The sequence below is a fragment of the Parambassis ranga genome, chromosome 9 (genome assembly GCF_900634625.1).
Source record: "Parambassis ranga chromosome 9, fParRan2.1, whole genome shotgun sequence".
Lineage (NCBI taxonomy): Eukaryota > Metazoa > Chordata > Actinopteri > Ambassidae > Parambassis > Parambassis ranga.
Window position 1 is genome coordinate 12,900,033 of NC_041030.1, and position 27,593 is coordinate 12,927,625.

The 27,593-nt window shown below is 39.7% G+C and overlaps 1 protein-coding gene across 1 annotated transcript in view; it reads right to left on the reverse strand.

Annotated features, from left to right (window-relative positions):
* Positions 1–3,339: 3,339 nt before the first annotated feature.
* Positions 3,340–27,593, reverse strand: part of frmd3 (FERM domain containing 3) — a 37,987-nt gene continuing 13,733 nt past the window's right edge. The window contains exons 2-15 of the mRNA XM_028413815.1: positions 27,470–27,574; positions 26,313–26,355; positions 23,284–23,365; positions 21,789–21,886; positions 20,113–20,236; positions 18,658–18,745; positions 17,584–17,672; positions 16,872–16,935; positions 14,716–14,804; positions 13,389–13,463; positions 12,190–12,258; positions 11,921–12,045; positions 4,843–5,080; positions 3,340–4,351 (exon numbers count right to left, since the gene is read on the reverse strand). Coding sequence (XP_028269616.1) covers positions 3,871–4,351; positions 4,843–5,080; positions 11,921–12,045; positions 12,190–12,258; positions 13,389–13,463; positions 14,716–14,804; positions 16,872–16,935; positions 17,584–17,672; positions 18,658–18,745; positions 20,113–20,236; positions 21,789–21,886; positions 23,284–23,365; positions 26,313–26,355; positions 27,470–27,574 — 1,770 coding nt within the window. The 3' untranslated portion in view covers positions 3,340–3,870. The remainder of the gene's footprint in view (positions 4,352–4,842; positions 5,081–11,920; positions 12,046–12,189; positions 12,259–13,388; positions 13,464–14,715; positions 14,805–16,871; positions 16,936–17,583; positions 17,673–18,657; positions 18,746–20,112; positions 20,237–21,788; positions 21,887–23,283; positions 23,366–26,312; positions 26,356–27,469; positions 27,575–27,593) is intronic.

Here is a 27,593-nt window from a genome sequence, read left to right on the forward strand (position 1 = left end):
GTAGATTTGCATAAAGTAGACCTGAGTTCAAATATTTAAAATCTTAAACACGTTTTTTTCAAAAGCTGTATTCGTGTGGTTTGTGGTGGAAAAGCATCTTTGATTTATTCAAGGTAATTAAATTTAAGGTTTGTAAATACTTGACTCATGTCAGTAACTGCTAAGAAAATACCTCAGATGTGACATCAACTGGTGTGTGCGGTCTTGATGGTGTGTTATTTTGAAATCACAGTATTATATAGGCAACAAATGCTGTTTGTCAAACACAGGAACTCAAGTTCAGAAGCTCAAAACAAGAGCCATATCAACAAAGTGGTTGATTTCCCATTTTAAGGTTGCAAAACTGATCAATGAGCTACTAAAAATATAATGCTACAGTGTCAAATGGGGCCAATAAGGTCGGCTTTTAATCACACAACTGGAAGGCCTTGTTGTTGTTTGTGGTGAGTTCATGTTACTTTCCGTTGACTCAGTGTTTTTGACAACCTGACAACCCGCCCAGCTAATAGTGTGACAGGTCAGCATGTTTATTTTGCTAACATGCAAGCATACTCCATTAGCAATGAGGTTAGTATCTGGCTTTAATGATCATAACACACAGCAAAAGCATGACAAAGCTTTTTTATGATATATTAAAACAAACTTATCAAAGTAGCCAGTTTTTGATACTGAGACATGATTTATAACATTTTGGATTTTAAGCCTTTTGCATGTCATATAACATCCTGAAATTAAATGCTACATTGTTAGGGTTGGGACTAAGAAAGGGGTCAAACTAACATCGGAAAAAACAAAATGTGGCTTAAATTGGTGTGCTACAGATCCTGTTATTAATAACGGACATAAAGCCTAAACTATATAATGCACAATGGATTTTTTTTTTACTGATTTTTGTTAAGATACAAACATTTAATGACTGACACGTGTGTCTTTTTCAGGTAAAAACACAGATAACATGCATTCATCTAAAATGGTTGAGACAGCCAAGCCTATACTGTATTTAGATTGCTTTACACAGACAAGACACAGAAGAAAGAAAGAAAGAAAGAAAGAAATCTCTACCCAGACCCGGTAGTTTTTTGCCACAGCTATAAACACATTATTTACAAGATGATTCATGCAGTTTGCATTGAGAGGTCAGAAAAAGGAGCCTTCAGTTAAAGTGAAGCACAGAAATAAAAGGACCAGAGCCTGGGACAGACTACCTCTGTGCGCTGTCCACAGTGCTGAATCTTTTCATTTTGAATCTACAATGAGTTGCTCAAACATTTTGCATTTTAATGACTGTGCATGCCAGAAGAGGAGTTACAAATATAGACAGCTGCTGTAGTGATGGTGCATACCGATCAGCTTCGTCCACTACAGTGAAGCTCAGGATTTGTGATGTTAAACGTTGTCGTCATAGTGGTTTGGCCCTTTGCTTGGTTTCACCAGTGAAACTCAGTGCATGTGCTAAAGTAGGAAAATAAATGCTTTGTTCCGAATAGTCTGCTGTTACTGCATAAAGCTTGTTAATGCATAAATTCTACAGAGTTACAACACAGCTGATTATATGAGGCAGAAACATTGGATAGAAGTGAGGCTGTGATGGCGACGAAGGAGAGTATGGAGGGTAAACAGAAACTATAAAACATTATACTTAAAGAGCCTGTACACCATGTAGGAGCTTTGATAGGGAGATTCGTCACGTTGCTGTTCGATATTTGAAGCAGTAATGATGCTCAGATATCATGGCCAATCTGTGAATACTGGCTCCTAACAGTGTAGACTGCCTCTGTAATATCTTTAACAAAGTGACATGGATGCATACATAATTGGGTTTCAGATCATCTGCAGCCATATTTATGTCTGGTTTACATACACAGTTTGAATATTAATGATAACAGAGACTATATGTAGAGGTGTGAATGTTATGGATAAAATATATGCTGTTGTTAGATACATATTATTCTCTTTTTTAATGTTTTTTAGACACGTTTTTATTGTGAACATGAATTGTTAATGCCCTTTCCTGAGAAGTTGATCAAAAGCAAACTACATTTGAACATAACTTTATTTATTTTTTTAAATATCTGTTTCATTTCTTATCTCTCTGCTGTTTCTTTCTTTACTCAGACACTGCATTGAACTTGCTGACGGCTTCTTTGTCTGTTTCTCTGTTCATTTTTTAACCTTATTTCTACATTTTCTGACTCAATGCTTGTATGAGAGGTGATTGATAAGTTTGTGGCCAAAGATATAAGTGGTCTTTTTTAGCACATTAATTTTTTTAGCATAGCATGCTTCTAAATAAACACACTTAGATCAATATGGAGTTTACGTATTCCTTCTTTTTAGTTGTTCTGCTGATCTCCTATTACCTGTGGCCACAAGCTTATCAACGACCCCCACAAACACCAGAATCTCAGAATCATTAAACAATATATTTTTCCATCTCCTCTTTCTCGTTGGTCACTAAACACAATGTTCACAGATCCGCTTAAAAAAAAGCTACAAGTCATTTCTAATTTGTGTCTTTGACTTCACGCTGATGCCGTCCCAGCACATATCATCTATCCACCTACAGTGCATTCTGACTGAGCCTCTTCAGTTTTCCCTGAAATGTTCACACAGCAGCTTTTAAATTACCATCAACTAACCTTTGACCCACTTCAAAGTCCAAAATAAATGTATCCAGTAACTTTTCCTCATGCCGTCACATGCTGAAAGATGCCCTATAAGCCTCAACCTAAAAATTAGCTTTAACACCTAGTTTAGAAGACATTTACAAATTTAACCAAACACACAATTCATCTTAACAAACGGGCCAAAATGTCTCACCCGCCCCCTTCCTGTTTCCAAAATGACATCACATAATCTGAAACAGTTGTACTCTGTGGTCTGTGTAAAAACATTTTGTGCTATAACCTCTGTAGGAAAAATCCAGGGCGCTACCAAAGTCAACAAATGTTGACGGTAGTCTTAAAAAATAGTTTACATTTCTCCATAACCATCACCCTGATAAACTTCAATAAATGATCTTTTTTTGTAATTTTTTGTAAACTCTTAATTTGAAAATAAGCTTAAAGTAGATCCTCTGACTGAAAAATTCCTGAAAGAGCTGGATCACAAAAAATGTACAAAATGTTAAAAACAACTTATTTAAGATTGATATTAATTATCAATATCTTTCTTTTGTTTTTAATATATATTATATATATATATATATATATATATATATATATATATAATGTACCTCTTGCTGTGACTTGTTGCGTTCAGTGAACATTTTCTCTTACTCCGTCATGACTGACCAATCAGGTGCTCTCCTCTGAGGACAAGAACCAATCAGGTTCGTGATACTTACTTCAGAGTCTCTGCATCAACATGTCAGCATCAGGAGTGAACAGGTCAACAACATTTCTACCAACATTTTAACTGCTTTTCTTCTTTGTGTGACGTTTTCCTCTTTCCACAGCTTCTCTCCTTCTGTTGTTATTTTCATGAACATCTCGCTGTCATTAGTTCTTCCTTTAACAGAATACTTCTCAACCTCTTCCCTTCCAGTTCATCACTGCCAAAAGTGTCTTAACATGTGATTAGATCTAAAACTTTTTGTCCCTCTGGTGCCAAAGAGATGAAAAAAATCAACGTGTTTTAGTAAGATGTTATTTCATTCAATATTTTGTGAGCCATCATAACTGATGCATTGCAGCTTTGCATAACATAAAATGAACTGCCTCCAAAATAAGTGAAACTGTTTCATCCCATTGGCACAGTAGAGCCCCCAGTTATTAAGACTGAATGTAAGATGAAATCACATGTTGAGACACAATTGTTTGTGACTCCTCACTCTCTCCCTTTTCCGCTTTCACCTCATCCTCATCCTCTTTAGTCTGACCAGAGGTTCTCCATGGCCAGGCTGATCTTACACAGGATCCAGCGCCGGAGCGGGCAGTAATACTCATAATGAAACTGCTCAAACTCCGGTGTCTGACGGATCTCGTGGAGGAATGAAACGTCAATGTCTGACTCCAGCAGCAGCAGCAGCGTGGGCACAGTGACAAGCAGGATGCCCATTACCATAGCAACCAAGCGGGCCACGCTCAGAACACATGCGTTGACTCTCTCATTGGATGACAGCAGGCGCAGACTGCTGGTCAGGACTCCACTCATTCGGCTTCTTGCTGCCAGTCGGGTGCGTTCGTAGGCTCGGTCTCGTTCTCTCTCGGCCTCCAGCTGGGCCTGAATGTCTGGATCAGCATGGAGCTCCCTGAGAAGCCTGGCAGGGGACTGCACCGGAGAGGAGAAGAGCAAGTCGACTCCCCCCTGGCTGTCTTCCACAGGAGTGGGAAGCATGCTGGCACATGGACTGGAAAGGAGAGGGAGGGTAACTAAAGGCTGTTCCATACTCCATGAAAACAGAGAAATGTGTGCGTTTTCTTGAGATGGCAAGAACAAGGACAAAGTTCGTTTGGGCTGGAACTTTTCAAACGTCTTGAGAAACGTGTGCGCAGAACTCCTCATATGAACTTTATTCTTGTTCTTGACACCTCTGGGACAAGAACAACTTTCTGTGTTCTCCAAACAACTCCATGCTGCTACTGAACAAAAAGGATATCCAGCTGACTATTAGCATTAGAGGGGCTCATAATTTGGGAAATAATTGTATTTCTGTGAATAAGGTAAAACAATATAAACTTCCTATAAAGTTAAATTGCTCTATTAAGCACAACAAAGGAAATAAATTGTTATGAATTGAAAAACAATGATGTGTTCACAGAGTGGCTAATAATTAATTCTCCAATTTCTCTGCCATACAGATTACTGCTTTAGACAGTTCATCATACATACTCTACAGACCTGTAGGTGAGCTCAGAAATGGTGAGTGCTCCACTGGCCTCATCATCATCCTCCAATTCATCTTCAGCTTTGTGCGCATGAGGTCGAAGATTTGAGGTTTCCGTGGAAACACGGGGAGGCTGCAGGTCGTTACCCAAAGCAGAGTTTCCTCCATCGGTGCTTTGTTGCTCTGCGTCTGTAGGTGCAACTGAAGGTTTGAGAGGAGACAGCGGGACAGAGTCCTTCACAGCAATCACACCTGGAATGCAATGGAAAACAAAAATAAATGTTTAATGTCATATATTACATTTAAGAAAAGGTTAAGCTCAGAATATAGACCTGCATTGTGTAAAAAAAAAAGTAAACGCGTGTTTTTTATGTACCTAAATTAAATTATACAAATTCATATGTACAGATGATAGTAAAGGCAAAGTTTGAAAGACTACTACTAAAAATAAAAAAACATGAGAGGATGTTTTTAACTGAAAAGACAGAGCATCTGAGAAGTTATTTTAATAACTGTTTGTTTCAGTAACATTGTTATTTTGTATGGAACAGGGACAATTTGTCTGCTCAGCTTTACATCCAAGTTGCAATTTAAAATTTTAGCCACACGATGGCACTCTCATATCCCTTAAAAAGTTAAAAGCAATTCAGTTTACTCAGACGCACTTCCATCCTGACAATGTGAAGGCAATTACACAATTTGTTGGAACCAAAATCTGCTTGTTTTCCAGCTGAGCTACTGTGAGTGATTTAGCTGAAGCTATGATGACCCTCATGATGCCGTTTGTTGACGTACGCTGATGTCAAATTATAGTGGCTAAATAAAAATACTGCAGTTTACATCATTCCCTGCGAAGTGACGTCAGCCGGAGCAGCTGCATGTGGATGCGCTTCTCTCTGAGGTGTTGACTTAATGATGAGTTTTTGAGACATAACTGATGCCTCAAACCAAATATTGAATCTGTGTGTGTGTGTGTGCGTGTGTGTGTGTGTGAGTGTGTGTTAAAAATAAGCCCAGCTGTCTTCCTGCTCTGGATTAAGTAGGAGCTGGGGGGTAAATGTCCAGTGACGTATGACTCAGCTAGTCGACACCTCTAATCCAGACGGTTAATAGTGTGTAGCCTCCTAGTTTAAATGGCTGCCAAACAATATCAATGTCTGTTCGCACACAAGACTGTTTCTAATAAAATCTGCCAAAGAAACTCAAGGTGAGCAATCAGTTACTATGCCAACCTTTTCAAACATACGTTGAGAGGAATTAAAGAAAGTAGAGAAAGGAAAATGGAGTGAAGGGGTGGAGAGCCTGAGGAGCAACTGGTGACAGCTACCATGGAAACAGAGTCAGCAAAAAGCCAACAAGTGTGTGAAGACAGAGAAGAAGGAAAAAACACTTCAAAAACATGGCAGCAGGAGCAGAAGGCAAACCAACACAGAGATGAGGATGCTGTAAGTACAGAAATGACAATAACATTTCAACATCAGTAGTCTAATGTTGCACCACACTAAATAAATTCATCATAAGAGCTTCAGATTTAATACTAAAATACAAATCAACACTCAGGTCTCACTCATAAATATCATGGATATGGATTCATAAGTCTAATAAATGTACATTTTATTTACTATTTTTTTTAATCTGGAAAAGACCACATTATCGCTGCCACTTTTTTGGTTACCATGGTAACGAGGTTCAAACTGACCATAAGATTATACATGCAGTTATTTAAACTACCAGAAGATGGTGCTTATCTATGTAAGAACTACTCTAATTGCTTTAAAAAAAAAGAAATCTGAAAATCAAGAAAAAAAACAATATTGTGTTATATATTGGTTTAACGGAAGTGCTTTTTAGAATACAAAACTGAAAATATTGTGTTTACCACTCAAGTAAATAAACATGAAAATCATAAGGAAAAAGGTTCTTTTAGCAGAAGAAAGCAGTCACAGTACTGTCATTTCTCATGTTTTACTCCTGCCTGCTTTCTGTCCTGTTAGCTCTCATACAAGCCTCTCCTTAGATGAAGTGATTCACACTACAAGGTGCTAGATTCCTTTGTGTCCACTGTGCCTGCATGCAACCACACTCACACACTGATCAGCATTTTCGCCTGTTACGCAAGTGTCGACAGACCTATTTATCCTTGTCATGCAACCTCATCTTCAGCACCCAAACACCTCCAAAGTATATTTATCTCTATGACTGTGTGAAAAATTAAATCTGCTGTTTACTGCACGTTTACTCAGCTTGCTTTAAACCTCTGTAATCACAACTTTTCTATTTGATTGATTACTGCTTTATCAGTTTAATTTTATTTTTTTCCTCCAAAGAAATTTTTTAACTGTTGTCACAAAGATAAATGACATGCTGTGTTTCAGGTAAAGAGTGCCTTTTAGACTCTTCCTATTCAGCAGCAAAAATCATTTTAACCGTAGATTTCTTCCTCTTACAGAGGGAGCAGCCTTGCTCACCCACCCGTCTACCCTCCTAGTCTCAACTGACAGAGCAGGATCAAATGTACACATAGTAGTATCACTCCTAAAGCTGAAGAAGACTCAAGGACACTTCAGCAGGAAGAGGAATGAAGCCACTAGTGAAGGTTCAAGCACTAAAAGCAATTTCAAAGTACCATCACCCACCTCAGCTAGGTCAAGTGATGAAAATTATTAGGTATATGAGGGCTAATCATAATAATGGTACATTTCTTTTTGCAATATTATTTACACATAACACCTCATTAGTAAGCATATAAAAGATTAGAAACCAAAATATTTGCATGAAAATACTTTATTACGTTATTCAGTCTTATTTTGTGGCCCTTTATTAAAACCCTCTATTTACACATCTACTAATAACTTAAGTGACTGCATTTCCAGCCTGCACAGTGTGGCTACTTTGAAATACATTTGCAGCTTGCACACACACACGCACACACACACACACATCAGAAGGCTCTTGGGAGTCTTGGGATGTTTGGCAGATTATACTTACAGTTTGCACCAGGCAGTTGCCACAACAGCTCTGGCAACCCAACAACTCCCCTAAGCCCACACATTTAATATGCTTTTACCTCTTGGTTTGGCTGCAGGAGTTTAAAAATGCACCATTAAATCTGTAGTTTTATGAAAAAGTTGCACTACAAACCATGCTTCCCGTGTGTGTTAGTATAACTAATATATAACTTTTACACCAATCTTACTGTGCTCCAGTATACTTTTCTGCGGTCCAGCATTGGTCCCTGCGATTCGCCCGCCATGCCCAACCAGTCGCACATAAACATCCCGCGCTGTGTGATTGGCTATACGCAGATGCAAGCTCCGCCGTGTTGTTATCTTCACCTGGCACCTTAAGGCCTCGGCCACAACCACCGAGGATGCTCGCTCGCCCTCAGCCTCCCCTGGGCGGAATATTTCAAGAGGCCCGGCCTTTTCCTCCCCCATCCCCGTACCCCCTGTTTTGACCTGGCTGCCACAGCTCTGCGTGTCGCCAATGCTGTGACGGTCAGAAACCCCCAATTCCAAACTACTCTGCATGAGGCTGCCTCCAACATCACTGCTGTTTCTGTGCTCAAGAACCTCCATCATCTGATGACAAACCTCCGACCAGCTGTCTGCAGCAAGACCCCCACACACTGACTGACTGCACAGCCAGCTGAGCTCAAACACACACCCATGTGGACAGACACACACGCCAATAGAGACAGTGAGAGACATACACCAGACACATTCTCTCTCTCTCTCCCTCAAACACAGATACGATGGGCTCTCCTGTGAATGTCAGCGATGTTAACAAAGAGTGGAAAGGGCATTAGAGAAGGGATCAGGCCCAAAGCTGCAGTTTCTATATTTAACCAGGTGGTCCAAACTGCAGAGGGGCAGCTAATCTAACTCTGATTACAGGGGGGCAGACCCGACCCAGGATGGGATGAGATCATTTTCTCTTCCTCTCTGTAAGTCTTTCCGACACATATTTCTAAATAACGCTGCAGAATTAAGACAAACTACATTCACTACTCTGACCTGAAATACATTAGTGATCACAGACAAGAGAATGAAGCCACATTCTGACTGGTACATGATGGAGGAAAGTGGACTAAGTCTCTTTTGGGATGTTCAAATATGAAGTCTAATCCCATGAAACATCAAGGAGTCTAACACAACCCCTGTGTGTGTGTGTGTGTATGAATGGATTTTGGTAGATAAGACAGGAACAGGCTGTGCAAACATACCAAGGTCAGCACCGACCTTGGGTCAGCTTCCTGTTTCCCCTCTAATGGCTGAGATTAGTGCTCTGAATATAGACGGTGATCCTAGACCATCTCCAGGACACTTTATCCCAAAGTCCTTGCAGCAGCCTCCTTAAAACAAGAGCTTGAAATGGAATAGCTTGTATGATGTGGTTTCCAAATACATCTGTAGAATGATAGTGTGGAGTCATAGTAACGGTAATAACTGACAACAATACACAATTTTGGACAATTATTATTTGTCAAAATCAGTCACTACTATCTCACAATGACTGGTATACCAAGAAATCTTCACTCACAATTCATTGAGTTAGGTATCTTTGGAGAGGCAGAGACTGGCAGGAGCTACAGTAGGAAACAAGGCATTTTCAAATTGAATCTTATGTTATTACTCAGCCTGTATCCTGTATGGTCCTCCTGATTTGATGACTGCCTCCTGCCCCTCCCAAACTAACGAAACCCGAGATGCTTATTCCAGCAGCTCCCTGACCCTGAGCCAACAAAGGATTGATTTTCCTCTAAATGGGATGAGGGAAGATGAGAGAAAAAAACACAGAAAGCAAGAGAAGGGTACAAAGCGAGGGCATGGCCATACATTTTTTCACAAGAGGTGTGAGATAGAGAAGTCTATCAACTAAAGAGAGTGATGGTGCAGCAGCATGATTGTGCTGTACATGCGTGAAGGCCTAAAGAGCAAGGTTCAGGTCAATGTGAGGGAGGTGAGGAAGGAAGGAGGGAGTGGAGTGACAAAGAGGGAAAAGTAGTTCCAATATCCAGCATCCAGTGGGGTGCAGAAAGAACTGATGGATGGATGGATGGATGGATCAATGGGCAGACAGATAGATGAATAGACGACAGCTGGATGGATGGATGTACTGATGAATAGATAAGAGAACTTTTGCTTCAGGGGCAGCAGTACGTGGTTAAGTGGTCTAATTATGCCCTTTAGGTGGTCTAATTATGCCCTGACTTTTGTCTCTCAGGCTATAGGTTGTTTGTAACTGGCATGAGAATCAGCCTGCCGGCTGTTAAGTTTGGTAACATTGTCCTGTAAAGATGAACATCAATCAAACAGACAGGAAAGGACAGTGATCTTTCACGTCCCTCCCATTCTGCCTGCTGCTCACATGTTTGGATTGATTTTTAAGTTGATTTGTACCTTTCACAACACTCCACCACTCAGACCTTTGTCAGTGGGTTTAGTTCAGGACTGTGCATTTTCTTTGCAAGCCAATCAAGCTCTGTTCTGTCTAAGCTTTAACTTGTAATACGTTAAAGTTCAAAACTTCATGTGTAACTCAATACAGTATGATTTTTGTGCACTCGTACTCAACAACTCTAAATTGTTTTGCCAGAAAAACCATATTGAAACTGTGATTATGAACAACATTTGTTTGCTACAAAATTATTCCACCTCTCTTCTCTGCAATATGACCTTCCGTCTATCTTCCATCCACCCTCCCTTCCCTGTGTGTCCATCCTTACTGTGTGTGTCCAATCTGATGGTGATCACCTTTATTCATTTCCTCATCCCTGCAGTCCATTTTCTCCTCCTTCATATTCTCTCCATCTCATTTCCCTTTCCCTTCTCTCCCTCCCTGCTCTGAAACAGTCTCATGCACCTTTGCCTGCTTTCTATACCTGCTTTCTTCCTTCTAACATCAAGATTTATGCTTCAATCTGATAATAGGTCGCTGTGGAGAGTGTCAGGAATAATAACAGCAGGGAATGATGACAGAGAATAATGATAACATGCAAGAAGAATGTCATGAGGGAAATGCTAAAACCTACAGTGATGTGAGTACCTTTTATGTACTACATAAATCTACAGTGAAGAGGGTTGTGTCTTGGGGAGAAAGCCTTAAAATACCAGCATTTTTGTGACGCTTCGCTGGTTTTTTTTCTCCTGGCAGTGTTGCTCAGCAAAAGGGAAAACAGACCCTGTACAGGACATGTCTAATGACCACAGCTACATAACTCTGCTGGCAGGCACAACAATTCTCAACAATTTCTAAACAATTTTCTTTGGAAAAATGAAAACGTACAGCTTTAAAATTAAAGGCAGGTAGTGTACATGTCCACATAATTCACTGTGATGGAAGCCTTTGTGTCTTTAGTGCACAACAGATATTCTTCTCAAATGAACAAACCAAACAAACAAAAATCTACAGACTTGTGCAGTTAAAGGTAGGGTAGGAGATTTTGACTCTCAGTGAGAGTCAGCCAGGAAGCGATTTATAGCTTCCACAGATGATTAATATTCTTTGATTTAAAGCGAATCTGTCGAACTAATTGGTTGCTATCGGATTGTAAAGAAAAGTTACACTAATTTAACAAAAAGTGCATCAGAATCAAATCTCCTAATGCTGATGAAGCACTGCAAACCATGCTTGAAAAGACAGAAACTACTATGTAGAAGGGTGAGCTGCAGATGTTGCATGTCACACACAGAGGGCGTGAACAGAGACAGACTTCTTGGAGCAAAATAAACAAAAACTTCTAATTGAGTTTTCCCTAATGATAACACAAACTAAGAGTGTGCCTGTGTTTCAGCGATGTCACAAATCTGTATCTTTCTCTGTAGAAACACACACAAAGTCAGACAGGCACAGAGGCATGGTGGGATCCTCAGGGAGGATCATGGGGAGGGTATTTTTAGCGTGCTGCAATTGGTGTCTCCAGGGAGATAAGACTGATGGAGGCATGGGGAGCATCAGCTGCTCAATTAACACTCTCTGTCTGAGAGTTGTGCATGTGTTCTTCCTACACAAGGGAGAGCCCATGTGACTTTACAGAGGTCTGTGACAGCAGGGCATGACGGGTGTGTATGTGTGCGTGTGTCCTCCTACCGCCGTCTGCAGCCGTCTCTTCGTATTCGTTGGTGGAGGGCAGTGCAGGTACCAGAGGCTCCATGTTCATGATGAGATTTTTGTGGCTCAAAGAGTTAAAACTTCGACTCTGACCAAACTGGGCTCTGAGAAGTAAACATTAAGCACACAGGGTGCTTTCTGAATCACATACTTGGATAAAGATTAGACAATACCATCAGTAGCAGGGTATGCATGTGTGCCTTAAACAGTAAATGTATGCTGTTGTCTGCAGATGATTTATGACTTACCTGCGCACTTCTGGCGGCTCTCTCTGGATCTTAGAGCTGGCTTCTATCACCTCCTTGGCTACTCTTCCACTAACAGGGAGAACACAGACATTTAAAATGCAGGGCAAGAAAGGCAAAGAATAAGAGATTCAACTGCTGTCACAATGTTTTTGAAATAAAAAAAGTCAGCTGTAAAAGCTGTAAAATATTAGAACTACAGCAAACAATTAATACAAATCTGACACTAGTTTATTTATGAATTCTTTTAAAGAGATTTCTGATTAGTGTCTTGTATAATAGAAATAAATACCAGTCTGCTTGTAGCATTCAATGGGGAACCTTTTAAAAATATTTGTATACATATATTCTGAGCTGGACAAACCTTTAAATAAAAACACAGTTCTTTTCCTGTTTCTCCTGTTATTACTCATAATCACTGCTGTTTCTCAGTTTTTTTTGTGCCAGCAGTCAGCAACTCCATTAGCCTGATTGTTGAGCAGTTACACACTCTGACCGCTCCGTTTCAGGGCCGGCAGGCGCCACCAGCTCACCCATTAGTCTATTGTAGTCAAGATTGATGGTTAGGACATAAATTAGAGAGTGAAATAAAACATCTGGCATGGTAGACATGCACTTCATATCTCAAAAGACAGTCAATACAGTGTGCTGGAAAACGCTGGAATCAGCCAGATCAAACACAAAATGGGAAAAAAAAATCTGTTTTGCTCTGCTTTACACAAATTGCCTCTTCAAATCTCTTTGCTGTTCTGCATTTGCACAAATGACCAATTCCCATATTTCACTGTAAACTCTACCATATGCTATTACTCATCGCTGAGCCCTTAAGCCAAACTGCTTCAGCTAGCTGATGAAATGGAGCAGACCGAAGTGTAAGCCTGGTAAAGAGCTTTGTCTGAGTGGAGAATCAGGGCTAACATAACAGACTTACACAATATAGAGGCTTTCCTGTGATATTAGGGTCAATAAATCACAGACAACAGTATGGCTGCTGTACAGTGAGATGATGCAGCATTTGGATCTGCAGCTTGGTGGCACACTGCATCAACATGCAAGATTTACAAGTGTTTCAGGATTCAGTGATATTTGTCACTTTGGCAGTAAACATGAAGAATCTTCTTGCCTTCTGTAATCACTCACTACTTATGTCATCTTTATTTACTGTCTAAAGAAAATACACCCACACTGGAACAGCATCTCACCTGTATCTGAACCGGCTGCCTTTGAAAAAGATGTTGCTGCTTGAAACTGTCTTTATCTGACTTGACTTTGCACACCTGTCAGCGAGAGGAAGACACAACAAGAGACACATGCAAAGGATTCCATTAATACAGCACAAATGCATCTTAACACAGCATATGTATTGTATGTGCCAACAGTGAGTTATAGCTCACAGACTGGCCTCGGGACAGTGTTTCAAAGTGTTCCATTTTAGAAGTTGATGCTGTAGGGTCAACGTTCAGTTCAGGATCATTTATCATGCAAAACCAGACTGCAGAGCGTCAGACATCGTGCCAGAGCACAGACACACACACACCTCTGCTCTTCCTTCATGTGTTCATCCAGCTCTGCTTGGCTGCCATTTACAAACTCAATTCTCTCTGATGTGATTTAGTGGCTCTGATGCTTGTCTGACATCTGAGATGACATCCACTCCCTCTCTGCCTGCCTCTCTGAGACACACAAGCTGCTGTAATTAAGAAGTCAATACTCAGGGTTATACAGGCGAGTGCCATTATCAGAGAGCTTTATACTTCATGACTACGTAGTCATAGATACATGGTTAAGAGGTTAAGGAGGAAATTACTTAATTGCACAACTAGAAAAAGGAACTCAGCATAATGGAACTCAGCACCTTCCTCACATTTTATTTCTCTTCCTTTTGTTCTCCCACAACTTCTTCTGAATATTGTCAAAAGCTCTAAGAGTGACTTCAACTTTTCAAGGTCAAGAACCTCAGCCAAGAAAGCTGTACGTGCTCAGAAAAGAAAAGAAATGATGCTGCAACAAAAACAAATGTTTTTTTCTCTCCTCAAGACAAATATTAATCCTTTTTGTGTTGACAGAGATGTGTGAAATGTTCATTGAAGCTTGAGCTCCAACACTCAAGCAAGCTTGTAAATGGTGCATATGCATATCATAACCTCTAAGTTCTGCATAATAGAAGAAAGAAGAAAGTCACATGTTTGGGACCGACACCTTCCTGTATTGTTATGTGGTAGATCTAATTTTTTGCTTGTTAGCTTGTATTCTCCATGACCACAGATAAAAGTACAGTGTAGCCTCTATTGTGACAGTTTCGCCTTCCCTGCAGGCTTGTTTCCATTCCTGCAATGCCAGCAGGGTCAATAGTCTTTGCAGATGAGAACGATGGCCTCGGAGCAATCAGCTGCTCCCTCAGTGAAGGACACCAGCAGGCCGTTGCAGTGCCACAATAGGACAATAAAATAAGGCGAAAAAACAGCTCTGTAACTGTAATAATAATGTGTGTGTGTGTGTGTCTGTGTGTGTGTGTGTTTGCAGACGCACTTGTAAAAGGCCTGGTTTTCCACTCCACACTTCCATAGGTGCTTACAGGCTGCCGGGGTCGAGGTGTGAAATGTCAACACCAGTTTCTTCTGCAAAGACAAATACAAATACAGACACACACACACACAGAGAGACAGAAAAAGAGACTGTGAGGATGAGTAATGAGATTACCTAAAGATGTGTGCATAAGGACAAGAGAAGTGCTGAATACGATGTGAAGGAGCTGAGCAAAACGCTGACCAACAGACCTAAAGCTGTAAGCTTAGCAAGATATAAAGCAGATATAGTGATATGGCTGCTGTTCAGCAGTAAAAGGGCTTTGTAGCTTGCAGCAACATGGATCTTTATGGACCAGGAGGAGGGATTTATTCCCGTAAACGTCCACTTTTTAGTGCTGTGTGTCTGGTAACATGAGATACCAGATCAATATTACTCAACAGCAAGGGGTGAGAGGATAAAATGGAATCAATAACACGAGAGAGACCTACTGTACAATAGCTGTTTTTTAAAGGAAATGAGGGGGACTTTGAGCCATGAACTTTTTCCCACATAGTAAGCCATTTTGCTCAGCCACCTCATTGTTACATATCTGTAATGATACTAAAGTGTAGTGAGAGAGTACACACATGATGTGTGTGTGTTCACAGGTGTGTAAGCTAGAGCTACATGTTCCAATATTGGGAAATCGGTCCCACTTTGGCTGACTTGATGCAGATTTACCTGCTCCTAATCTGAAAGATTACACCTCTATTACACATATGAAATTTATTATTATTTCTTCATCACAAGTTAAATTTTACCAATAATAGCTGTGGCACTAATAGGAAATACAATGATGTAAATTTCTGTTTAAAAGACATTTGAAACATGAAAGGTTGTTTTCAGCTCAAGGTGGGACAGGAAGTGGTGATGTGAGAGGTGGAACACTCAAACATCAACACACAAATCATATCTTGATCTTCACAGATAAATACACACACACACACAAAATGAATACATTTTCTGATCAATATTGACACAAGATATATAGATTATGCATCATATTGCAAAATCTATAATTTATTAATAATGGAGTCTAAAGCTAATTTAATTTTTGGTGACTGAGGAGAATAGCTGCACAAGATGAGGAGAGTAACCAGAGAACTCATAAAATAATAAAACAGAAAGTGAATACACACGTGATGTAATAATTAAAGAGAGGAGAGGTGAGGGCAGGGCTGCAAGGAGAGGTGTCAAATCGAGGAATTAGGTATGTTTTGTGCTACTGGTATCACTTGTGTTTACTCACCAGAGATGACTATGTTTACACACAGAGAGAAGAGACAGAAACACAAAGATAAAACTGCATCTTCAGCCCTTTCCTTCATGAGTTGCCAAAAAGACAAACAGCCAAGACAGACTCACAAGTTAAGCAGTGATGAAAGAGCTTCTAAGAGAATAGTTTGGATCGAGTTGTTGGCTGGCTGGTAGATTAAAGAGCAACCCGGCTTTAGCTTCACATGTGTTTTCTGAGCGGGTTACTGCACGTTCCTGCAAATTATTGTACGTACTGCTGCTCAGAATCTACCACAGCTCTGCTGGATGATAAAACACCAAGCACACAGATGATGTGTGTGTCCCAAATACAAGACCTCTATGTTGCCGTCAGCTTTAAGACGTCATGTAATGTTATTTTGATGTGATGGAGTCTCGTATTTGGGCCACAATCAACACATAATGTGAGTGAGGAGTCGTAACACACCCACCATCCTGTTACAGTGAATCCTGCCTGTTAAGGAGATCTGAAACAGCGACACACATATACAGTGTGTGTGATGGTGGACAGAGTGACAAACAGTACAGTTCTTTAGCACATTTATCTGACATAACCAAATGAAGAGAGAGGAAACAAGGAGAGGAAGAAGGGAGGGAAGAAGGAGCATGAGGGATGTACAGTTCACTTGGAGTTTACAAACAGTCACTAACACAAAATCCAGATGTAACCGTGCATCTACATAAGAGTCTGTCTTTATAGCAGCAAATGTGAGAGGCTGAGGTCTAAAAGGTCATTGTGATGATGATGAGTTTAGTACAAGAAGAATTTATCAGCATGGTGGAGAAAACTACACATCACATTTTGTTCATCATTTGTAACCTTTTAGAGACGCTGTGCTCACCTCTTTCTGAATTCCAATGACGTAAAAGGTTTTTCCTTCAAACTTGAACTTGCTAACATCAGACCTGCAAAGAATCACAGTGTTTATGGAATATCAGGGGTTTAAAAAGGCTACATGATACAAGTTAAATCCAGTGTTAATGAAGATAAGGTCGGTTCCAAGGTTTAAAAAAAGAAAAAGAAAAACAGAATTTGGCAAAGCTGTGATAAAGTACTATAAACACTAGAGACACTGGGAAACTCTTTAATTCATTTTATAGAGGTAAATACTGTCATTTTTCTTCTACTTATACTATTATCTCATTGTTTTATTGCTTTTGTTCGACTGTTAGACAAAACATAATTATCAAATTACCCAGCAGTAAAACCATTTAAACACATCTAATGTAACACATCCGCAGCAGCAGTCTGATAACATAGAGCGTATCCATATTACTTTTAGACAATTTAGTCATTGTGTATTTTCTTGAACTGGTAAAAAAACACGCCAGATTAAAACGTTTAGACTGATTTCCCAAAAGAATAATAACAATAAAATAAATATAAACTGTTCTATCTCTAATTTATTGTGTTCCAAGAGGCTAAAGATAATTCATATGTACATTACTATTTCAAATGCCTCCACATTATGGTGTGTGTTTCAGAGAGATTTAGCAGAGGCATCATATTATTGAATTTGTGTTTGCGGGTCTATATTTAAAGCTATTGTGTACCATTTGAGGAGGTGGATCCTTTTGTTTCCCTGGAAGACCACAAAACCTGTGGCTGTGAACCCGAGGAAGGCGGTGGAGCCTGTAAAGTCCTGAAATACACACACATACACATACACATAGTATGAAAGGCTGCACAAGGCTTTATGGGATATAGGTGGACTAACAGCAGGAAGGCAAGACGTCCAGCAACAAGCTCCATGGTAATGACACCTACACAAAATCACATGTTTGTTTCAAACTTCAGCCCCTAATTAACTAGCATGAAGAACAATGAATGGGTGGACGCAGTGAAACAAAATGAAACTAATAACAGCTCCAAAGTGAGAGCAGATCACAGGGTGTTCCTGTCACCCACATTATTGTATCTGTATTCTGTACTATGTATCCTCTCTCGTTCATTTTTATCTTCCCCACATTTTCTTGCTCTGATTCTTGATCTTCACATATCTGCATGAGACCACGTTCTCAGCAATAACAGCTATTTCCAGCAACCCACATAAAAAACAGCCTGCCTAACAAGAGTGGAGCAGATAAAGGCGATCCTCTCGAAAAGACAGAATTAAAATATCTGGTTAATCTGCTTAGTGTGCTTTGATACTCTGTCCATGAGAGGGTGTTCCTATCTGACTGTGACTGACTAGGGGAAGGATAAGCAGGGAGGCTGACAATGAGCTGAAAATGATTGTTTTCCTCTATCAGATTCAGTCACCAAAGTACAAAGTAACACAGAGAAGAAAAAAAAAATAAAGCACAGTATTAACAGCACAGTCCAGAGAGTCAGTAAAGTAGTGGTTATGTTTGTCAGGTCAATAAGATAATCAGTTCCTGAAAGTGATGGTGTCTTTGGTGTCTACCAAGACAATAAATTTACAATTTGCCTTCTTGCTGTCAGAAGGATTAATCCTTGATTTAATATACAAATTAAGAGCATACAAGCAAAGATGTAAAGAGAAGGGTCAAGCAGTCAAGCAAAATCTACAGTGCAGTTCCTCTGACAGCCACTTGAGGCTGGCTCTGAAAAACAGTGATGGTGCCATACATGCATAGCTGCAGTGTCACAAAAGGTGTTGTTACCTTGCATGGGTGAGGATCAACTCCATATGTTTCAAGGCTGTGAGCCCTTTGGAGCATGTTCAACTCTGCGAATGCAGAACACTGGCCCCTAAAAAAGAAGTTGAAGAGGAGGAGGAGGAGGGGGGGGGAGAAGACGCTTTAATTACAAATTGACATAATGAAGAATGTGCTGTTAGTGTGTGTCCTTCTTAGTTTATATTGCATTTTACTTGAATGTCAGATCAACCAGACAACTAATTCATTTCATGGGGTTATGAAAACAGCACAGGCATGACTATGTTGTTTGTTGTTTTGAAAATTTAAAGGTCTATATTGTTCCTCCAAGAACATCAGTTATAGTCCACGTTCTCCTTTATGTTGCTATGGATACTAAGCTAAGGCTGTACTGGTGCAATATATGAAATTTTAGAGTCATGCATTGTCAATATTCAGGTTTTACTCTTTTATAATTTAACTGTATCCTTCACTAATTGAAGTCATTACATTTAGCTGAGTTTGTGATTATCTGTTAACATTTTGCAGAAACAAACACGAAGGCCAAGTGGTTGATGGGAGTGTGGATGCTTCACTTGCTCATTAGTCTAAGTGCTGCAAAGTAGAGAAACTGAGCAGGGTACACGGCTCCTGAACAAGGCTCCAGTCATATAAATCACCAGGAGACTCTTTCTGCAAGCACATAAAGTTACAAAATAAAATAGAAATAAGGCTCACAGACATACAAAGTTCAACTCATTCGGAAATCACCTGAAGTCTCTCTCCCTACAGCTCAGCACTAATCTACATGCAGTTAATCCCGTCAGTCGGAGCCATCGGGGCAGACGGAGGGCACTTGGCATCATTTGCCTTTGCACTGTGGGGAATGAAGGATTTGTCTTTGATGTTCTATAATCACTGTAAGTGTGACGGTCACAAACCTCACAACATTATTCATCAGCTGTAGCAACATCACACAAACAAGCCAAGGGATTTATGTATAGTACATTATATTACATTATGATCCTATGATTTAGGAACTCAAGCTGTCCATGAAGAAGAGTCACAATACATCTGAACATATTTTAATATTTCATATTCATCCACCTTTGAGAGGATCAACTCTTTTAAACTAGATATGCTTGGTTTATTCATACTGCTTAGGTTCAAACAAGTTTTAAAGGCTTTCAGTTGGATGCAGAAGAATAGTAGACCCAGGTTAAAAAGGAATAATTTTTAGTTTTAATTTACTTTCAGCAGAATGAACCACAAATCTCTGACTATCATAATTTTTTTTATGTAACCAGTGCGACAGACAACACTTCATTGTCTGCAGAGTGGAGAAGTGTCTCCGCTGCCTGTTCTGAAGGTGCAGATCACAGAAACATCCATATCTGTCACTGACATCAAATGGCAGGCATATAACAAAGGCCCTGCTCCAGACAACAAACAAACCCATCACACAAAACGCATCTCTTTTACCTGAGCTCGTTCTTGTGTATTTCCATAATCTTCCTCTCCAGTTTAAGGGATTGTTTAGGAAACAGCTTGAAGTCTCTGATGTAGTCTGATGGGTGCTCCTCTGGGTCATAGTCCCCGAGCTCAGCTGTAAGGAGAGGGCGATTTCAGTGTAAAAATGGTCTGTGACGAGGCTTAATGTGATTAGGATGTTTGATTATTATCTTTTTTACCTCCAGTGAAAACAAAAGTAAACCATGTCCTTATTGAATCCAGGACAAAATCCTATCGGACACTAATTTGTCCATTAAATCTATTCTTAATTAACTCGCATAATAAAGGTTAAATCAAAAACTTGCCCAGAGTTTAATTAAACAATAATCCTTAAAAATGTTCTGTAGCTCTATAATCAACACCCTGACGAAATGGGACAGGACTTGTCTCGGTTAATCAGAGCAGCCAATGATACACTGCAGACACACTGTGTGTTTAGATAACTCAGCCAGTCACACTCTGCTCTCCGGAGACATGAGCCAATCAGAGAGTGTTAGCACAGTTCAGCGATTTGTGAATTAGCCGGAAGGGTTCATTTATATGATACAGCTCAGCTAATTCTTTTCTTAATCCATACTGAAGCGAATGGCTCTGCACTGTGATTCAACAATAAACTGTTATTGAAGGGGTGAAAAATCCTTTCATTTTATTTTCCCAGCGGTCCACAGAGAGCCCCGTGTGTTAAACGTAGGATTACACCACCAGACCGATGACTTCAAATACAGCAAGTTAATGAGGCAGAGATGAAACAAATCGGGTGAATGATGGTTGGATAATATAGCCATAAATTGGTGCTCATCAAGCTGCACCAGCTTGACCTAAATTTAGTCTTTGCCTAGTAGTTATGAAAATGTGTTTGTATCAGAATAATGCACATCTTATAGGAGAACATTGCACCACAAAAAACTGCCTGACACCAGGCTTACTGCAGCTACAAAGAAATATCAGATCTAATATTTTAGAAGAAGGTATTTAAAAATCATTTTAACCAGAAATAATTCTAGCTTATGCATGATATACAAAATGTAAAAAATATCAGCTGTAGTCAGGGTTCGACTAGTACCAAACACTGTCCTCACCACAAAAAATACAGAGGTGGTGAGTTTTTAAAAAGAGTAAAGTGACCACCTGTGATTGTCTGAATATATGCACTCTCCCTATGGTTTTTTTTAAAAAAGGGCAGAGAGGCTTGTTGCAGACTGAATTGTAACATCTGTGAAAATGTTACGGTTCAATAAGCCATGATCTTCATGTCATAGATGCCACCACCAACAGTGACTAAAGACACAAGTAAAATTTTTAAAAAAAACTTTGGTCTAGAATGGGACCTAAATTCAATCTCTTAAGTCTTAGATGGAAGTCTGGATTTAGTTTGGGTTGTAATTACAAAGAGCTGCATTTACTGGCAGTCATACAGGTTGCTCGAGAGCAATTAAAGATGTGTAACAAAAGATTTAAGCCAAAAAAGCATATTAATCAATTGTCAAAAGAATAATCTGGATATGTTTATATAAGTATGTGTCTGAACTCTCAACAAGTTTGTTATTCACATGCATGTGTAAATATCAAGATTAAACTGTAACACTCCAAATCACCAGTAGACTGTTTACTGTCAGTCAAACCAATTGGTTGACTGCAGGTCTCACCCTGTATGATGCAGGCTCCCAGGTATGCAGCTTCAGCAAACGGACAGAGGAGCCGACCATGGTAGATGTCTCTCTTTAACTGCAGGTACAAGAGATACCTGAACAGACACAAAAAACAAACACAAATAAACAACAAAGGAACACAGACAATAATCTACATGGGCTTAACATTTGTTGTTCAAATTATGTTGTGCATGGCAGCAAAGATACACATTTCTATATAAACCGTATAAGAGGAGGATAAAAAAGTACAGTTAGTATGATAATAATCTGGTTTTGTTGCTATGGCAGTGGAGTATCACTATGGAAACATAAACCGCACTGCAGAGACTGTAGTTACTATGGAAACGGTTTCAATGCAGGCAAGTTTAGGCATGACACTGACATGAGGATTTGTCCTGTGTTACCATGGAGACGAAAAGTGACGGTGATGATACTAAACCTATGGACATGTGTGTTGCCATGGATACAGATGAGTATCCAGATGAGACAACATCTGAGCGAACTGACTCATTAAACTTGTTTTTGAAGTGAAAGAAGCAGCAGAAGGAAAGCATGAAAGATTGAATGGAGGGGAAAAAGCCCGCTGTAGCTAAATAGTTTATTTTTAGAGTCACAGTCTGCAGCCGTATGCAGGTTTTTCAATTTGGCCTAAAAACAGAGCTATCTATATTTACATGACCTTCTTGGCTGTGGTTAATTTTGTCCTTCTCTGTTTTCTTTCTTTGTGGCACACTGAGCTTTGTCCTTTCCCCACAGATTATTCTTTCTTTTGTTTCCTTCCCTAAATCTTGACTTGATCTGTCACAGTATCTGTTAGACTCTTCTTCTTTTATATAACAGGAAGTTCAGTCTGTCCTATTATATACACGGTTTTTGGTTTAATCACTGACTAAAGTAGGTATTATAGAGTCAGCTGTGACAGCCAACACAAAATGAGTCTCTACTTGAAAGTTAAATGTTTCTGTTTCCCCACCTGTTTTTTTACTCTTCTTTTCACCAAGCAGATTAGACACGTAACATAAAAAGCACAGTATACCCATCAGAAGTGAACTGTGAGGGGCAGCTTTACATTTTATTTTCTTGTATTTTGGAATATTTAAATAACTTTTGGGCACAGAGTTTAAATTGCATCCTGCAAACTGGATCATGAGTAGCAACTCACACATTAAAATGATGAAAAAAATCCATCTCAAATATAATACTCCCACTGGATTTCATCTCTGGCTGCTGCTCCTTCTGAACTTCTCAGCTCAACTTCGTTTTTCTAATCCAATTAATCGGCAGTGTAACAGGGCTTCTTAAGGACCCTGAGGTGACCTTGTTTGCTTCTTCATGACACTTTGATAAATGTAAATGGACATGAGGTCAATAAAGGTGCTGCTTAATAAACAAATGCAACAGAAAGCAGAGATGCCAGTGAATGTTGGAGGAAAGACTTCTGATTGGAGGTGTGTAGTTACATTTCTGGGGGGATGTATGAATCAAACTGTACCTGGTGAGCTCCTCCTTAATTTTCATTGGCTCATGGGGATAAAACTTGACCCTGAAGCACATAGTGTACGGCTGCTGAGCTGCTGGAGACAAGCAAGACACAACAATTAGAAAAGATTATAAATAAGGACAGTGAGAAAACTTCAAGGAAACAAGACAGCTGAGGGACCGACAGATTAGAGAAAGTTCAGTAGAAGAAGACAGGACGCAAAAGGGAAAAAAGGGAGCAGGAGCAGAGTGACGAAGTCCATGTAAGCTGAAGACAAAAAGAAATGATGTCTCTAATACTGATTAGTCATTTGATAATTACAGTAATTACTCATCACACGCACAGACACACACACATGCCTGACTTGAACTAGGTCTATTTCTTTTCCTTTGATCTGAGTCCTAAAGCATTTCTGTGTGTGTGTGTGTGTGTGTGTGTGTGTGTGTGTGTGTGTGTGTGTGTTTGCTGCAAGAGTGGATTTGAGGTTTGAATCTTATTTAAATATGCACAGTAACACACATACACACACTTACGTAAGCGCTCACACACACACATGAAGAGTCAATAACAGGCTATGGGGTTTGGATCAAACAACAGCAAAAGCTTAAACTCCCTCCTGGGGGTCTCGCTGGTCTCTTACACACACCCACACACTAATATTCGAGGTTTCCTCTGTCAGGTTTGCAGATTGGCAACATAGACAGATGTTAATACACAGCGTTAGAAACCATCCTCATGTTATGCTGCTACAGATGTTTTAATATGACCGTTGTTTATTCTGAGTATTATGTGGGACCTCTGCTTGCATCTTGAATCTCTTAAATTTACAACTTACCACAAGACAATTCAGCATGAAACATTTTCATGTCCGTGCAGATTACAAAACTAATTGGAAACAACACCAAAGCACTGGCACTCATTTCTGTGAAGAAAAACATCTTGACATCAAGATGTTGTTGATAATAAAAGAACGTGTATCTCCTCTAATTAACAGAGAAATTGGAACATGGTGTGTGCTCTCAATCGTGGGCTTTGGACTTGTCTCAGAGCTGCTCCAGCCTGTGACTCCTAATCTCTTGAAACAGATAGTTTCCTATGAATATTAATCAGCAGTATCTTCTCTTTTGTAGCACAAGCAGTCACATTTGACTTTGGTTTCACACATGTAAACACAAAGGACATAGAAGACTCTGTCACAGTCTCATTTCTGAACTCTCTTTCCATTCCTGCATTTCATCTTCATTGGCTCTGGACAGGCAGTCTTGGCCCAGGTATCTCACCTGTTATCACAATGGAAGCCCCTATGTCATGAAAAAAACACAGATGAATAATGTACCACTGTGCCTTTAATGGCAGCATCCTCTGCAGTATTATCTAGCTATGAAAAACAGCACACATCTACATAATACATGCTGAGCACATGAAAGACACAATCCTTCCACCAGGTCCCGTGGAACTCAAGCTGCTTATTTGCTCAGGCTTAAGAGACAAAAATGCTTTATTTGAAAACACTGAAAGAAAGTGAATTGGCACAAACAGACACTCATGTAAATGTGACGTACGTTGATGAGCGTAAGCTGGGATGTAATAACACAAAACACAAACCTAATTTGAGAGCTAATCCAGCCACAGGGAGAACTGATGTGTGAGTGCAACTTGGATGTATTCAACACTCTTTCTCCACCCCCCCCTTCTCCGTTTCTCTCTTTCACTGTCAGCTTCTCTCATCTCAAAATGTCTCCAATCTCCTCTTTTTTTCATTCCTAATCTGACTTCTTTCTTTAGTCACATTATCTATCACTGTCTCCTCACGCTCTCTCCCTTCTGAAAAGGCCCCCACACATTTCCCCTTTGCACTAATATCCTCAGCCCTCCCCACTCCATCCCTCTCGCACATGTTCTGTTGAAGCACCACTAATAGCTCTTTTATTAATTTATAACAGAACAAAAAGAACGGGACAGTCATTAGATGGGTAAAGGAACTTTAGAAAGAAACATGAAGAGAGATAAGGGAGGAGAGGAGAGGGGGATGCAAAAAAACAAGGTGGACAGTAAAATCCTTGCATCTTGATTTTGTCCTATTTCAGGGAAATCTCAAACCCTCTGCATAAAATATGGCTGTCAACTGGAAATTTGTTCAAATTTTCATGAAGCAAAAGCAGAATTATCCTCTTGTTCCTGCAGTTTCTCTAAATAAAGTATTTCAGAAGTCAGTCAGTGCTAGAATGGTTGATGTATCACATTTATAAGGTTGTCATTTTAAATTGACAGGCAAACATGAGCTTTATGTATTATAAATATGTTAGAGGTAAAGGAGAGATAATAAATTTACACCCTTTAATTTAGCAGACTGAGTAGCATCATGTAGTATCCCAGGTGAACTGTGATGTTGAACTGGAGACCTGAGTACCTCAGTTAAAAGATTTAAATGGTGATGGCCATCAACATCTAACACACTGTGTTGCTGGTAGTGTGGCACAGATGTTACCTCCTCATGCCGTCAGCTCTACCTGTTATATTAAATGTTAATGTGACCTCCACTGACGTCTGCCTGTTTGCTTGGTTTAGTTCTCTGTTGCAAGCTGCGGCCCCCCTGCCATGTCTGTGTATTTTACTTTGTGAGTTTATTTCCTTTTTTCAGGCCACTTGTCCCTCTGGCACTTAGAGGTGTTTCTGAGAAACCCTCCTCTTGTCACATTGTCTGTCTTCATTGTGTCTCTGTTTGACTCCCTGCGGTACTTCACACAAAAAGTCTGGCATTGTCTGGCTATGTCATTAAACCTCTTGCAGGCAAGGAGGGTAATCATGCACCAAGATTTTAAAAGCAGGAGTAATATTTCCATCAGTAGGTTTGATTGTTTAAATGATGTATATTCAGACACTTTGACACTGTTGCGTGCATGATGTGGTGGCTCTGTTAGAGTCCCTGTGGTGATGTCTGTTTGTTGCAGAGTTTGACCTCCCTCACACTATACCAACCCTCGAGTGACGATGCAAGATGTAAACAAACACACACACATACACATGACGTGGACACTTACACTTCATTTGCCTCACCACGGGCTTATTGGGCTCCAGCCAGTGCTGAAAAAAGAGCAGAGCAAGTTAAAAAAAGGACATGTTGCAATTTTTGAATGTATTGAATAAATAAATTTAAAAACAATTGAACAACTTCACTGTATTACAGACTAATTTATCTCTCAGATTTATCTCTGTATTACTTCACAGCTGGTTGAAGGACTGCTGGGGACCTGAGTGAATGCACTGTAGAGACTGAAGTTTTGGTTAAAGTTGTTTTTGTTTGTATGGTCCGGTCGGTGTTGTCTGATTTGTATTTCTCAGTTTCTCAGGATGCATCTGCAGCACTGAAACTTTTGTGGGTTAATGAAGTGCTCCTCAGTGGCATTAATGAGGCAGAAGCGCTGGTCTTCCAATATTCCTGAGTAGAAATCAATTTTAAATCCTAAAACTGGTCAATACATCCTGTGTCTATTTCACTTGAACAATTCTCTGTTTTAAACTAGCTCATTTCTTATGTGTTATGTTGTGCTGGTGCTTTTTGTCTCCCAGAGCTTCTGCTGAGATGAAGCATCTTGTCTCATCTGTGTGTGGGCTGGTTGAAATATGGAGACTGATCTTGTTATTATTTGTCACTTGAGCTTGTAATGTACTGACTGCCTCCTGACTAACATCTGACATTTCACATTTTGACCATGCTGAGCTCAGCGTGACCGTTCCTCTGTGATTTTCTTCTTACAGTACTAGGTGAGGCGAAGGGCTAAGAGTGTGAAGTTGTGAAGGCTGTTGGATTTAATGCCTGCATGGGAGACAGTCCAGGAAGGTCCCATTAAAAAGAAAACACACAGAGAGGAGTCCTCATCCTTAAGTCTTTTTACTAGTGTTTAAAAAACACTTCTAATAAACACCGCCTTCAACCGCTTCACCTAACAAAAGGTGTTGTAAGCTTATTTGTCTTCAAAGCTGACTGAATAATTAGTCAAACAGGAAAATGGTAATTATGTGGATAATTATCTCATTTTAATTTTTTAATAATTTGATTTAATATGCTGTGTAAGTTGACATTTTTATCTTTCTTTAAAACCCTATTAAATTAATAATAATAATAATAATAAATTAATTATTAAAATCGGACGTATATGTGTTTATGTGTGTTGTGTGTGTGTGTCACAGTAGTTACCCTTTGTTTCTCTGGATCTACATATCGAATACCAAAGTAGTCTTTTTCCAGCAGGTTGTAGTGATTGCACACATGATCCAGCAGGAACTGTCCTTTGGTGTCTCTCTGTAAATTAAAATAAAAT